Genomic DNA, 12,655 nt, shown 5'->3' with positions numbered 1-12,655 from the left:
CCCCATTTTATGAATGCTTTCCCACTGCAGAAAAGAGTTGGGTACTCTCCAAAAGCTCAAAGAAAGGGCTGCTTTTCTGTCCAAAACCAAGTGTTGCCAGAGCAGTTATTTGGCAACAGTCATCCACATAGCTGTACAAGACAACACTATTAACCTAGTGTCCAGTACTGCTGTTTTGCTATGGGATCTCGTTTCCTTTGGATGGCTAAGTATTTCCCACATCATTAAAATGAGCGGCCTCTAAATTGAGGGCTCGCTATCCCCAGCCAGACTCCTGGCACACCAGTACTGACTGTGACTCAAGCTCACGACCTTATTCTGATTTCCTTAATATTCATGGCTGAAAACATGTGAAACCTCTTGTCAAACAAGCAGCCATACTGATCTGTCAAGCAAGGCTGCAGACTACACAGTGAGATCCAGCAGATGTTAGTTTACTGGGCACTGGCTTGCTTTGCAGTTGTATGTTGTATGTGGAGGTAGCGGATACAAGACCTGGATCAACAGCGTTACGTTGTATGGCTGGCAGCCCGAGCGAAGAGCTGACTCAGAAGTGCTGAGTTGGCCTTCTGACTCATTTCTGCAGTTTTTAGTCTTTTCACTGAGAAGAAGGTGGAAGTGAGATCTGTGTGGCATGTGGCAGGGTCAGTATTCTGTCCGTTCCTATGGTAGTGTACTGTGACAGTCACTATTTTTTATTTTTTTTTAAAGTGCGTTGGCTAAAAGCCTTTCCATTATTCCTAAGTGACCAGTGTCCCTCTCTGGTAAGCAAGCAGTTAAAAGTTACTGAAAGCAGCTAAAAAGGAGCTGAGATGTTTGTTTGTAGACAACAGAAAAGAAATAAATGCTGGCACAGGGCATAGCTGAGGTCGGTTGTTATGGCTTGTGCTGTTCAAAATAGTGGCCTGTAGTAGCAGCTGCGAGGGGATGTGTTGCAGAACCTCCCTACTGTAGGATCAGGTCCTTGTGGGCTCTGCATATTAGTAATGAGGGCTGGGTCCGAGTGATTTTACACCGTGCAGGCAGGGATGGATTCAGGGAAGTGCACCCCTGTACACACAGGCAGCTTTAGTAGGGGGAGACACCTGGGTGAATCTTGAATGAAAAAGAGACCTGGACTTTTTGCTTTTCTCTTTAAGCCTCATGTCTTTGTTTTCTGTTATCATAGGACATGTCAAGGAATTACTTAAAAGCAATTTTAAAAGCTATCTTCTCCATTATTGCCTGTGCACACTTTTAACCTCAATACCAAGGCCCTGCATGTGAATTTTCTTTAATGTTAGAATAGAGTTAATTGTCATCTGGCACTATCAGAAGCTCTGAGGTTTTGATAAAGCATCCTTGCTGCAAAGCTTGTAGTAGTATTTGGGCTGATACCTGACCGCTACAGAATTTTAAATTGTGTTCATGTGACACTGAGACCTTGTTTTAGATTGTCTTTACTCCCTAGTCTATCACGCAACAGATCTGTGGTTGTTAATCTTACTTTTGTTTTCAACATTAAAAGGGCAGTAAAACATTACTCAGGCTGTAAGGGAGCACCCAGGATTTTTCTTGCCTGGAGGCTGATGCATGTAGATACTCTTGTGTAATCACATAGGTGAGGTGGTGCTGCTTCCACAACCCCAACAAACTCCTAGGATCCAGGAAGACGCATGACTTCATTAGAAAGATCTACAGCTTACACAGATGGGACTTGGTTGTAGTCCCTTTGTTGTGGGTCATCCTTTGGTATTTGGCAGGAAATGTTGCAGCAGAGACTTTGATGGTATTTTGGTCGGTAATACACAACAAATCCAGCTTGAGTTAACCATGTGTATTGCTGTGAGCCGTGCTCGGAGGGACCTCCAAGAGTTGACTTCTGTATAATTTAAACAGAAGAGTCATAAGCCTTTTAGTCTGGCATGAATTACTGTTATTCTACTGTGCTGTAAGAGTACATGTTACTGTACTAAGGGCAAATTACTGCAGATTTCTGCTTGAGCACCAGCATTGTGCTCCAGCTTTACAAGAGACAGACGTGGAGCAACTTCTGCCATGAAGAGCCCAGACACAGAAATAACAAGATCCTTCCCTCAAACAGCTTGGAAACTGGTGGCAATGCATTTATACATGATTCCCTCCCTGTCAGTGGGAACAAAATGCAGCCTGGTGCCCTGTAAGCAGCTGGTATTTAACTGCAGGAACCACGCTGAGGGCAGTCTGGGCTTAGCCAGCGGATAATGCGAGCTCTTTGAAAAACAGCTCTCCTCCCAGAGGTGACAGCAAAGACTGGCTTGTTTGACCTTGACTTCTCCAGTGAGTTGACGTGCAGTATAGCAGGAGAATTTCTATTATTTTGGCTCTTGCCCATGCACACGAATCTGTTGCTCTTGTGCAGAGCCAGTTGTAACACAGCCTGCTGACGCAGTGCCAGGAATCAGGCTGGACCTTCCGACCTCCACGTTGGATACTACTATGCCTTACCTGTACTGCAGGTGTGCCTTATTGCTGATCATCTAGCGATTCCTTGCAGATTACAATAACCACTGCTCCGAGGGTGTTTTCCTGACAAGAGGTCGCTTGCTGCTCTCTCCTCTCCTGCAGCTGAGTGCTGTTTCCCAGGAGCGGTGGCTGCAGTGCCAGCTGCAGGGTGAGCTGGCTCCAGTGCTGCTGGTGTGCTCTGAGCGGTACCTGTGACTTCTCCCATGTGGGCAGACCTGAGTGTGTGCTAGAAATCCCTGAGCAGCTTTAGCTCCTTCAGAAATGACAGGCAAGGCGCTGCAAGCAGATTGCTGGGAAGGTGTTCCTAGCCTCGGTCTGAGATTTTATGGGGGTTTTTATTTCAAATATTTTCTGTCTGGGTTCAGAACTGACATAAGCTGGGCATGTGGTGGGAAAGGTTTCTCTCTCACACCTCTCTTCTCTCCCGGGGTGCTGCCTTGAGACTGTGACACTCCACCCCGGCTGCTCACCGTGGAGGTTGCAGCCTCATCCCTCCCTCTGCACAGAGTCGCTGCAGGGCGTGCAGCCTGATCTGAGCTGGTGATGTAATTTCCCATCTGCTTTTTTAAATTTCTGCCTTGTTAAAAACCATGGCAGGGAGGGGAGGGGCTGGAGGGAGAGCAAGGAGAGAAGACCCTTTGCAAACAGCAGTCTCGGGAGTGATCCTGCTCCCTTACTCTCCTGTGTAAGACTGGCAGCATTTTAATGATGCTTATTTTAATTTGCACTCTGCAGTCTCTACTCCTGAGCCAGGTTTGTATTTCACCATCCCAACTGTTTTTCACTTCACGTAAAAACAGAGAAGACAAAGTAGAAGCAGAGGCATGCTCACCTGCCCTGGACTAGTTGTAACAAGCAAGGCAGGGGAGCTGCCATGACGATGGGATGCATTAGCCTCATAAAGAACCGAGATAAAAGAGCTCTTCATTATTCCCTTGCAGATTGAGTTAAGGCTCTCAACAGCATTCAGGCTTACTACCTTGAGTTACTGTAATTTAATTTTACACAAGTGCCTAATGTGATACCCTTTTCACCAACACTTCCCCCAGTCATAGTGTCATACAGATGTCTGAACCCAGGAACCACAGCTACTGATCCTGAATGTTTTCTTCAGATCTGGATGTGAAGTGAAGCACTGTTTTTCTAAGTAACTCCACGTAAAGGGTTGGTCTGAATTTAGCAATGTCTGCTGCTTTATACCAGGACTGCCAAGCCTGGCGTCCTGGCTTCTGTCCTACTCAGTTGATGAGCTCTCAAAATACGGTCTTTTCCCTCAAGCTTTTGTCCTCTACACTTCTTCAAGGAGTCTTGATCCTTAGTTCACTTTTGCTGCTAGAGAAAGAAATATCTTTCATAAGCCTTCTTTAGATCTTATCCTCTAAAGCTGTTGTATGATACCAAGGCATTTTCCAGGGCACAGGGAGTACCTCAGTCAACTGAATCGCTGGTATTTGAAAACAGTATTTTAGCAATTCTGTATTTTCTACACCAAGACTCCTTCACCATGGTGTCAAATAAGAGAATATTGCAAGAACGTGCTTCTTTTCATTATCAAGACTTAGGCTGAAATTCACATGCATGAGCAAATTTGATCTTGGCTTTAATGTGAGTGCTGACACCAGCGGATGAGCGAGCATAAACACACACCAACACATGTGTGCATGCAGCTTGAAACCTCTGTCACACTCCCTTCAAGAAGGAGAGCTCTGAACCAGCAAGGGTGGTGACTTCCATCTGTGAAGTGGTGCTGGGAAGGCAGGAGGGCGGTTGGGGGAGCAAGAGGAGCAAGGCTCAGGTAGCAGGAGGTGTTAGAGGTCAGAATTTCAGCAGCCTTGGCAGCGCTGTGCAGTAGCTGGCAGTACTGGGGGACATGAACAGGTTGTCCACTGGCAGGACTGTGTGGGGTCACAGGATGGGGACAGCAGGTGTTACCGGTCAGGATTAAAATCCATCAGCTGAGGTTTCCTGCACTCCAATTGCCTCACCTTTTTTTTTTTTTTTTTTTTTCCTCCCTTCTTTATTCTCTTTTTTAGAGGAGGGATATAATTCTGTGGGAAGGGGCAGCTGTGTTAGCTCCATTTCTAAATAGAGTTTAAAATACTAGAGGAAATCTGAAAAAAGGTGCAAAAGACAGGTGCAAAGCAACTCCTTCCTGCCGACACATGTGCACGGCTGCATCCTGTTGGAAATAGGCTGGCCCATGGCACTGAGTTGGCAGGTGAACAGAGGGCTTTGCCTTGCAGCTGGTGTGGGAACCAGCTTCACCACGTGCAAATACTGCACTGGGGTTGCTGTATTTATGGCTTTCACTGAAATCATCCATTCATTTCAGCTGTACAGCTGAAATGCTGGCAGAAGCTGAATAATTGCCACCTAATGACCAGATTTACAAAACTTGACAACTGCTTGTTTATCAGGAGGAAGGGAGGAATGATCACAGAGTATCTTGTGCGTGACAGCATATTTACAAAAAAGCCTTGGTTAGTCCTTTTGATGACACTTAAATAGAAATGCATCTGCTGCTCCTGTTCTCAGGTATATAGAAGAGAGTTCTTTATTTTACGTTTATTGAGTACGCTTCTGATCTTTAATAATTGGGGGGTGGGAGTGTAGTAGTCTTCCTATGGCACTGCGTGTCATTTTCCCCCCTCCAACACTAAAATATTGCAGCAGTAACTAATCCTCTGTCAAAGCTGCATAGGCAGACCCACATGGGATTTTTCGTAGGTTTTGGAAGGATATTGTACAGATGGAAAGGTCCTCTAAATGAGATTTGATCCCATTTAGTATTTCTATTGAACCACATCTCGGAAAAGCTTTTGAATCAGTTAGATTCAAGAACTGGAGATGATAAGATGTTTTAAAAAGAGGTGGGAGCAAAGGCTGTTGGATTTGAGCTAAGGGGGTAGGAAGGCATGGTCAGTGGCACTTTCAGAAGGTAAGTATCTCATACCAGCATTGGTGGTGGTATATAAATAGCTGAGGGAGAGGTACACCCAGTCTTGCAGGTGGGTGTTCTCCGATAACAGTTTTGTCAGCTTGCTAGAATGGGGAAAGGCTGTAAGCCTCCTTGTTCCAGAAATCTTGCTGACTACAGATAGAAGAGTTATTACATAGGCACTAGAGCTATTACGGATTTACTGTCAAGTTTGCATCTCTGTACACAGATGGTTTGTGCCTCTTGGAAAGCAGACTGAAGTTACTCTGTTTCTTTGGTGACTTTGGGCATTAGCTGTTGAGGAATGTTCTCAAAATTGCCATGGGTTACATGGGGAAGGGATTTGGGCTAAGCGTCGGTGAATCAGCCTTCTCAAGTAGCTGTTTGGAGACCTCACTGGTTGCTTAAAGTGTTGTCAGATGTGTTTGTGGCCTGTGATTATGTTTGTTGGGTGCTGGCTTGCAGGATGGGATATTCAGATCCTTTCCCACAAGGCGGCTGGCAACTGACTGTGAGCTACCTGTGACCGCGGCGTGGATGCCCTGCTGCTCCCAGCCTGCAGAGCCCGGCTGACAGTGGCATGGCCTTACTCTTCCTTTATTTTGACAATGAGCATCCTGCCTGCTTGTGGCAGCTGCAGCCTGCGGACCAGCAGCAGTGAATGTCACCTTGCTTTGCATTGCAGTGTTGGCATATATGCAGTTCGTGGAAGACTACTCAGAGCCACAGCCATCCATGTTCTACCAGACCCCTCAGAACGAGCACATCTACCAGCAGAAGAACAAGCACCTCATGGAAGTCTATGGGATCAATGACTCCTTTAGCAGCATGGACCCCTCTCAAGATATGGCACCTCCTCCTGCTCTCCCACCGAAACAGCGGCAGCTGGTGAGTGACATCTGTGGTGCCCCCCCGGCAGGGCACACCAGCCTCCCGGGAACAGCTCTCTTCTTGCTGCTCCTGTTTCTGACAGGCTGTGGTGGTGGGAGGGTGTCTTGCTGGTGTTAGCACATCATGCTCCTTGTCATCTCGTTAACACGGTTTTAGGCATTTTGCATCATCTACTTTGAGCTCCTTTCTAACCCCACATTCAGACTGTTCCCCGCAAGCTCTGAAAGTCCTAAAATTCCCTGAAAATGAAACATTAGTCTTCCACATGGCATGGCTGAGTCTGTGCCAGACGACAGGCTTGTGTAACGACAACCACTTTGAAGATTTTGACACACTGAGCAACACGATTTTCAAGAGATTGCTGCAGTGTTGTTCCCAATGCTGTTCTGAAACTGCTGTCAAGGATGCCACTAATAATAACCATTTAAACATAATAACTCCTTTTACGGCTCGGTCTTTGCCAGAGCCACAGAACTTTGGTATAGCCATTATTTAACCCATGGATGTTCTCCCCCATTAGTCCCACTGTGTGATTCGGGTGGGAATCCAGCACAAAAAGGCCCATCCCCATGGGTACGTGTGTTGAAGGGTGGGTTTAACAGTACAGCCAGTGCCATTCTCCACGTGGAGGATGAAATCCTGGCCTCGGTGATGGCAGCAGCAGTTTTGTTTCCAACGTCAGTGGAGCTGGGATTTTGTCCTGTCTGTTTTTAAGAGTCTTCCTTTTTTTCTCTCTTTTTTTTGAACTCCAGCCTCAGGAGTTTTGTTTATCTGATTTGCTGTATTTGGAAAAAAAAAAGAAAAAGCATCTTTTATGCTGATGAAACTGACTTAAATGGGCCATGGCTTTAACAAAACAGGAGGAAATGTGGGAACAGAGCCATGGTCTTACCAGCATGAGGGCGACTGTTGCAATATTTTTTCATGCTATCTATGCTAAAGTTTGACTGTCCCAGGGTGGTTTTAATCAAATGGGAAAAGCAACTGAGAAATCTCATTTGGGGATTTGCATAACTACATTCTTGTGATGCAGGTAGGAGTCCTAAAAAGATAAAGTAACATTTCCGGCTGCGTTAAACTGAGTATTATGCATTACTGCTTTGTGGGGATGAGACCTTAAATGCCCGTGTCCCATCTGCTTTGCAGGGACACTGGAGAGTCTACAGGACTCCTCTCTGAAGGATCAGGCAGTTCTCCAGAGTCTCTGGTCCCCTTGTCAATGTGATGCTTGCGTTGTCCCCTGTACCTTGTAGTCCCTTGCCCTACCTCCTCCTCCTAGAGGTGGCTACACTCCAGTGATAGTTTCCAGTGGTGACTTGGTCTACATAGTCACAAGAGAGGGTGTGTAAAGCACAGATTTACTGTAGCCATTGTGCAGAAGGGAAATTCTGCTCCTTTTCTGAATTAGTCTGCTGAAGCAAAGCATTTCTTTGCTGCCCTTTAATTATTATCTGGGCAGCCAAGATGTCACTGGTTTGCCTGCTAGGCATTCTTGCAGTTTTGCAAGCTGATACAATCAAGGTGTTGCTTGCAGTTCCCCTGAAGCAAAGGTTTCTTCAAGCGCAGCCTCCCACCCTTACCTTCATTTCTCTGTTGGGAAAATGGTGCAAGCAGATGATGGCTTATTCAGCAACCACTGTAAAAGCCACCAGGTTCTTGTTCCTCTGCTGCTGTTGCTGTGAGAGTTTCCAAAACAGCAAATCACATAGGCATCAGCTGCTCTGGCAGTAGGCAAGTTTTGCTGGATGGACTCCTTTATAAAATAATAATTAGGAAGTCCTTTCTGGTGAGCTTCACATCTTCTTTATGAAACATTTACATTATATTCTGCAAGTCAGAGCAGAGCAAGCCTAGATATACCTTAGCTTCCCTCAGACTCCTTGCTATAGTAGAATTCAGGAGAAAATCCTGAATAGTATTTGTTACTTACAGTGTAGTATCTCCTTCTTGTGCAAATGATACGTAATTTTTGGATTGGACTGAAAAAATGACAGGACATCACTGTTATCCTGCATCTCAGCAGTACCAGTGAGGGCCCATAGCTCACACTGGAGAGACCCAAGTTCCCAGGATGCAGGTTGCCATAAAAACTGGTAGTCTGCAAGAACTGGCTCCTTAAAAGCAAGAGCCAGTTCCTCCTTTGAGCATCTGCCCCCCATGCCATGGGGGAAAAAAGGGCAGTGAGGAACAGCTTGCCTCTCCCCGCAGCAGCTGGCCAGGGGTGAACTAGAAGGGGGAGGCGGGAGTTTATTTTTAAAGGATTTGTGAAACAAAGAAGATTTGAACTGTGATTTTTGTCCTGCCTCTTGAGCTCAAGAAAGGCATATTGGTGTGTCTGGCTCTGATGAGCTGTATGAATAGCTGTTTGTTTAGCAAGCCATTATATGCATTGTTTTACAGTTAGCATTTCTTATCCTTTATCCATAGCCTTTTCTGAGCTCTCTTTCTTTGTGTCTTCTGTCTCTTGCTTTCTCCTTCCTCTTCAGCAGGCCTCCTATGCTGCCTCTTCTTTCCCTTCTGTCTCCTACTGTGTCCAGCAAACTAAAGTGCCCTTCACCCCCGAGGACACCGGTGCCACTCAGGGCCTCACTATGTCAGTCTCTAACTCCTTTCTCAACCGGCACAGCTCCTTTCCTGTGCATTCGGTGAGTTGCTCTCCTCACTTTAACACGTGTGCGTATTTGTGTTGGTAAAACGCTTGTGTGCAAATGCCGTGCTTACGCTCTCAGTTGCAGGTAAAGGTGAAGGTTCTTTTGCGGGCTTTTGAAGTGATGTAGTAATCAGCCAGATAAGACAAACCGTGTGTAAATCTTACCAAATGAAGCACAGGGGAGGTGTGGCTTTCCTTACTTTATATACACGGCGGGATCGACATCTGCGGCGATGGACTGACGAAGGAGAGCTGGCCTCTGTGCCCAGACACACTCCTTTGACCTACATGTTCCCCAGGCTGCATGTTGGGAAAGCCTGCAAAGCCTTTTTGTTCAGCTGCTTAATGTCAGCGATGTGGATGAGTCGATTAAAGGCTGCAGTGTGACCCTGGCCTTTGGAGAAATAACAAGGTGCCGTCCCTGAAATACAGGGATTTAGTCAAACATACGGAGCAGTGGCTGCAGCTCCTTAATGGTTTTTTTTCTAGAAAATGGCCTCTACCAGATCTTCCATCTCGTATTTGCTTGTCTGCTTCTCTTCACGTCCCGAACAAGCTCAGTAAGCTTGTATGCTATGCTGATGAACGAGCAGGGTTTTCTCTCCTACAGCACTCGTGAGCAGTCTGAAGAGAGAACGGCGGGAGGAGCTGAGAATGATTTAGATCAAAATAAGAATAATGTTAGATCACTGCTTAAATCTGTGATCAGCTGGTTAAATTAAATGGTAGTAATAACAAAGTCTTAATATAATGAAATTAAATCTAACCATGGGATTCCGCCAGCTCATCAGTATGGGGCTCGTTTGCATGTAAAACTATGTGGTTATGCTCTGATTGCCATGTGATGACAACTGAGAATAGACTTTTTTTAAGTGACCTGGATGTTTAGTAAATTAGACTTCTCCTGGAGAAGAAATTATCAGAAAAGACTTGAGAAAATTCAGAAGTGTTCAATTAGTAAATTTAATATTAAATGTTATTATATATGAATATATATATAATTTCATTTTATATATATTATATATAAAAATGAAAATATTAAATGTTTGAAAACGGTATCCCCTCACTGTGCCACTGCTGTCTTCCCATTTCAGCACTTAGTCATTCTCTAAAAATTAGCAGTAATTGTTGGTCCAAAGAAGCAGGTGTTCAAGTACTTTACAAGTAGTGCTACTGTGCCAGCAGTGAATAAAAGCTTTTGGCTTCCACTTGTGTGAGAGCGAGCATTATTGTAGTTTTGCTGCACAGATGAAAAGGCTGAGGTGCGGAAAGGTTAGTGCTTGCATAAACTTGTGATAAATCATTTTAAAATTTGAAGTAATGCAAAAGCTCTCTTGTTTGACAGTGATCCCTACAAGCAGAGCACAGAACTGTAAGACTAAGTAAAAGCACTTGACTATTCTTGTTTTAATTGAGAGGCTATAAATATGATACTGTAAAGGTCTAAAAATATGTGGGCATTTCCATTTAAAAAAGCGCCTGGGTTGGATTAAATGGTTGCTACCTACTTAATTGTTCTGATCTGTTCTCATCTTGCTTTAGACCTCATTATTGTGGATATATCATTTTATGAAATGTTAAAACTTTATTAAAAAATCCTTACTCATTTTTGCAAGGATTTGGTGAGTGGAAAATAAATGGCTGGAGCATGAGGAACAATGAGAACAGTCATAGAGTGCACTGTCAAATGCACAAAGGAAATAAGCTGAATTAAAAATGGTGATTTTTCCATTAATGCCTTTAAATTATGGTAATCTTATAGTTGCTCATGACTCTAGCTGGTCTATTTTTTCACCAGCAAAAATGAGATTTTCACTATGACAGTGTCCCTTTGTCTCCGAGCTGCAAAATACCAATGTCCTTACATGCATCACAGCTGACCCATGTAATACCATAACCATGGTTTATCCCATTTTCCCTATCCCTAATAAGACAGAGATGTGAAACAGCTGTCAAGGTTTGGATCATTCCCAGGGTGACACCCTGCATGTCAGCACTAAGAAGGACTAGAGCCCCTCTTGTAATCTGCTCCCAAGTGTCGACTGGAGAGACGGTGCAGTTTCACATGAGGAATGCCACGAGCTGCACCGGTAACGCTTGAAGCACATTGCTCTGCTCCTCTTATTCTCATGTCTTCATTTTTCCTCTCCCACCAGAAAAAGGCTACTCAAGTGAGCTCTGTGGTGAACAATAAACCTGTTGGGGGGGCGGGGAAACCAAACATTAGCTGTCCACCATCGCCCCAGCAAGGGAGTTAATGCTGGGGAGAGCACACCTTTTATGTGCCAGCCAGCTGAGCAGTTGGCTTCTTGTGTGCCCAAATATCAGTGGTGATTATCAAATCTCTTAAAATTATCCGTCTCCTACATAAATAGTTATCCATTCTCTGCAGGAAGCAAAAACCTCCTTAGATCAATACCAGGAAGTCAGAGCTGATAAACGAAATGGCTGTCCATTGACCCAGTGTGCGCAAGGCACTGCAGGTTTGCCAGGCGTAGCCAGTTTTCAGCAAGTGCCCTGTGCTTTTTTCCTTCCCTGGAGACTGGCCTGGAGCGGTCAGCAGGAGTCAATCCCAGAGGGAAGAGGTGGCCCTGTACCCATCTGTTTGCATGCAGGCAGCAGGAAAGCCAAACCTACACCGTGTTTTGCACGTTAGCCCATTAGCTCTGTGCTCCAGGTGAGGGGCTCGTGCCTTACTACTGATTTACAGGGCTTAAAAACCTGTTTTCAGACAGTGTTTTGAAGCAGAAAAGAGGGGAAGTTGTTCAGAGCATCTTTACTCTTTAATGTATGAATTTCTTTTCTAGAACACTGACTTTTGTTCTTGCCCATCAGCACTGCAGATGCTGCTGCAGTCCAGAAGCCACCGCTGCTCTGTCAACCCACTAATCGCGCCTTTCCCTTCTTTGCAGGAAATTGTGTCAGAGGTAATAGCTTTTACTGGATAGAGGCAGATCTTGAGCAACTGGATCAAACCTCATAGGTCTGGCAAGTCGAGCCTGTTTTTTAACCAAGTCTGAGTCGTGTCTGGCCTCTGTGCCAGCAAGGGTCATGTTTATAGTGTGGGCTGATATTTTAAGGACTGCGGCATTAAATTCCCCATCCCATGTACAAGCTGTTAAATTCCACATTCGGGGGGCAACTGGATTGTACTGTCAAGAATCATTCTAGGGATTCCCATCTCTTTTGAAAACACATTCTGTTGCTAAACAGTGGGAAAGGAGGTATGCAATAAGAAAACATACTCGGTGGTGATTGCTGGCAATAGGTTTTCTCTAGGTGATCACCTCCCTCCCTTCTTCTTGTGAAGACAGAGGTACTGTCCTTCGGTTTGTTAACTCCTCATGCTGTTTGACTGGAAGTGGGTGTGCAGGAATCAGATCTTGAAAACTCATTCCTTCCTGGCAGCTGGGGAACTGCGCAGGGATAGAGGAAATCAGTCCGGTGACAAGCTCGGCTCCTATCCATCCACTTATTTTCCACCAAAAACTGCAGAAGGTCTTGCGTTTGGTTACAGCTAGGAAGCTTTTCCTGGTGGAAACAAACACCGCAGTTGTTTCTCTGAGGCATGAACATGCCATTAGTGGGAATTGGCTGTGGAGAAATAACTTGCCTTTCTCAAAATGCTGGTTTGTCTTATGTTTATTTTTTAATTAAGAAACATTTCCAGTAATTTTCCAGAAACCAAATTG

The 12,655-nt window shown here is 45.0% G+C and overlaps 1 protein-coding gene across 9 annotated transcripts in view; it reads left to right on the top strand.

Annotated features, from left to right (window-relative positions):
* Positions 1-12,655, top strand: part of RAPGEF1 (Rap guanine nucleotide exchange factor 1) — a 92,385-nt gene that overhangs the window by 55,191 nt on the left and 24,539 nt on the right. For 4 of the 9 annotated variants that reach the window (XM_055719812.1, XM_055719814.1, XM_055719815.1 and 1 more), the window contains one exon: positions 6,108-6,310. In XM_055719812.1, coding sequence (XP_055575787.1) covers positions 6,108-6,310 — 203 coding nt within the window. Of the gene's footprint in view, positions 1-6,107; positions 6,311-8,799; positions 8,959-12,655 lie in introns of all 9 variants that reach the window. The other 5 variants (XM_055719808.1, XM_055719809.1, XM_055719807.1 and 2 more) reach the window with 2 other exon arrangements.

This window comes from Falco cherrug, chromosome 9 (assembly GCF_023634085.1).
Source record: "Falco cherrug isolate bFalChe1 chromosome 9, bFalChe1.pri, whole genome shotgun sequence".
Lineage (NCBI taxonomy): Eukaryota > Metazoa > Chordata > Aves > Falconiformes > Falconidae > Falco > Falco cherrug.
This window is presented reverse-complemented; position numbering and strand designations above follow the sequence as displayed.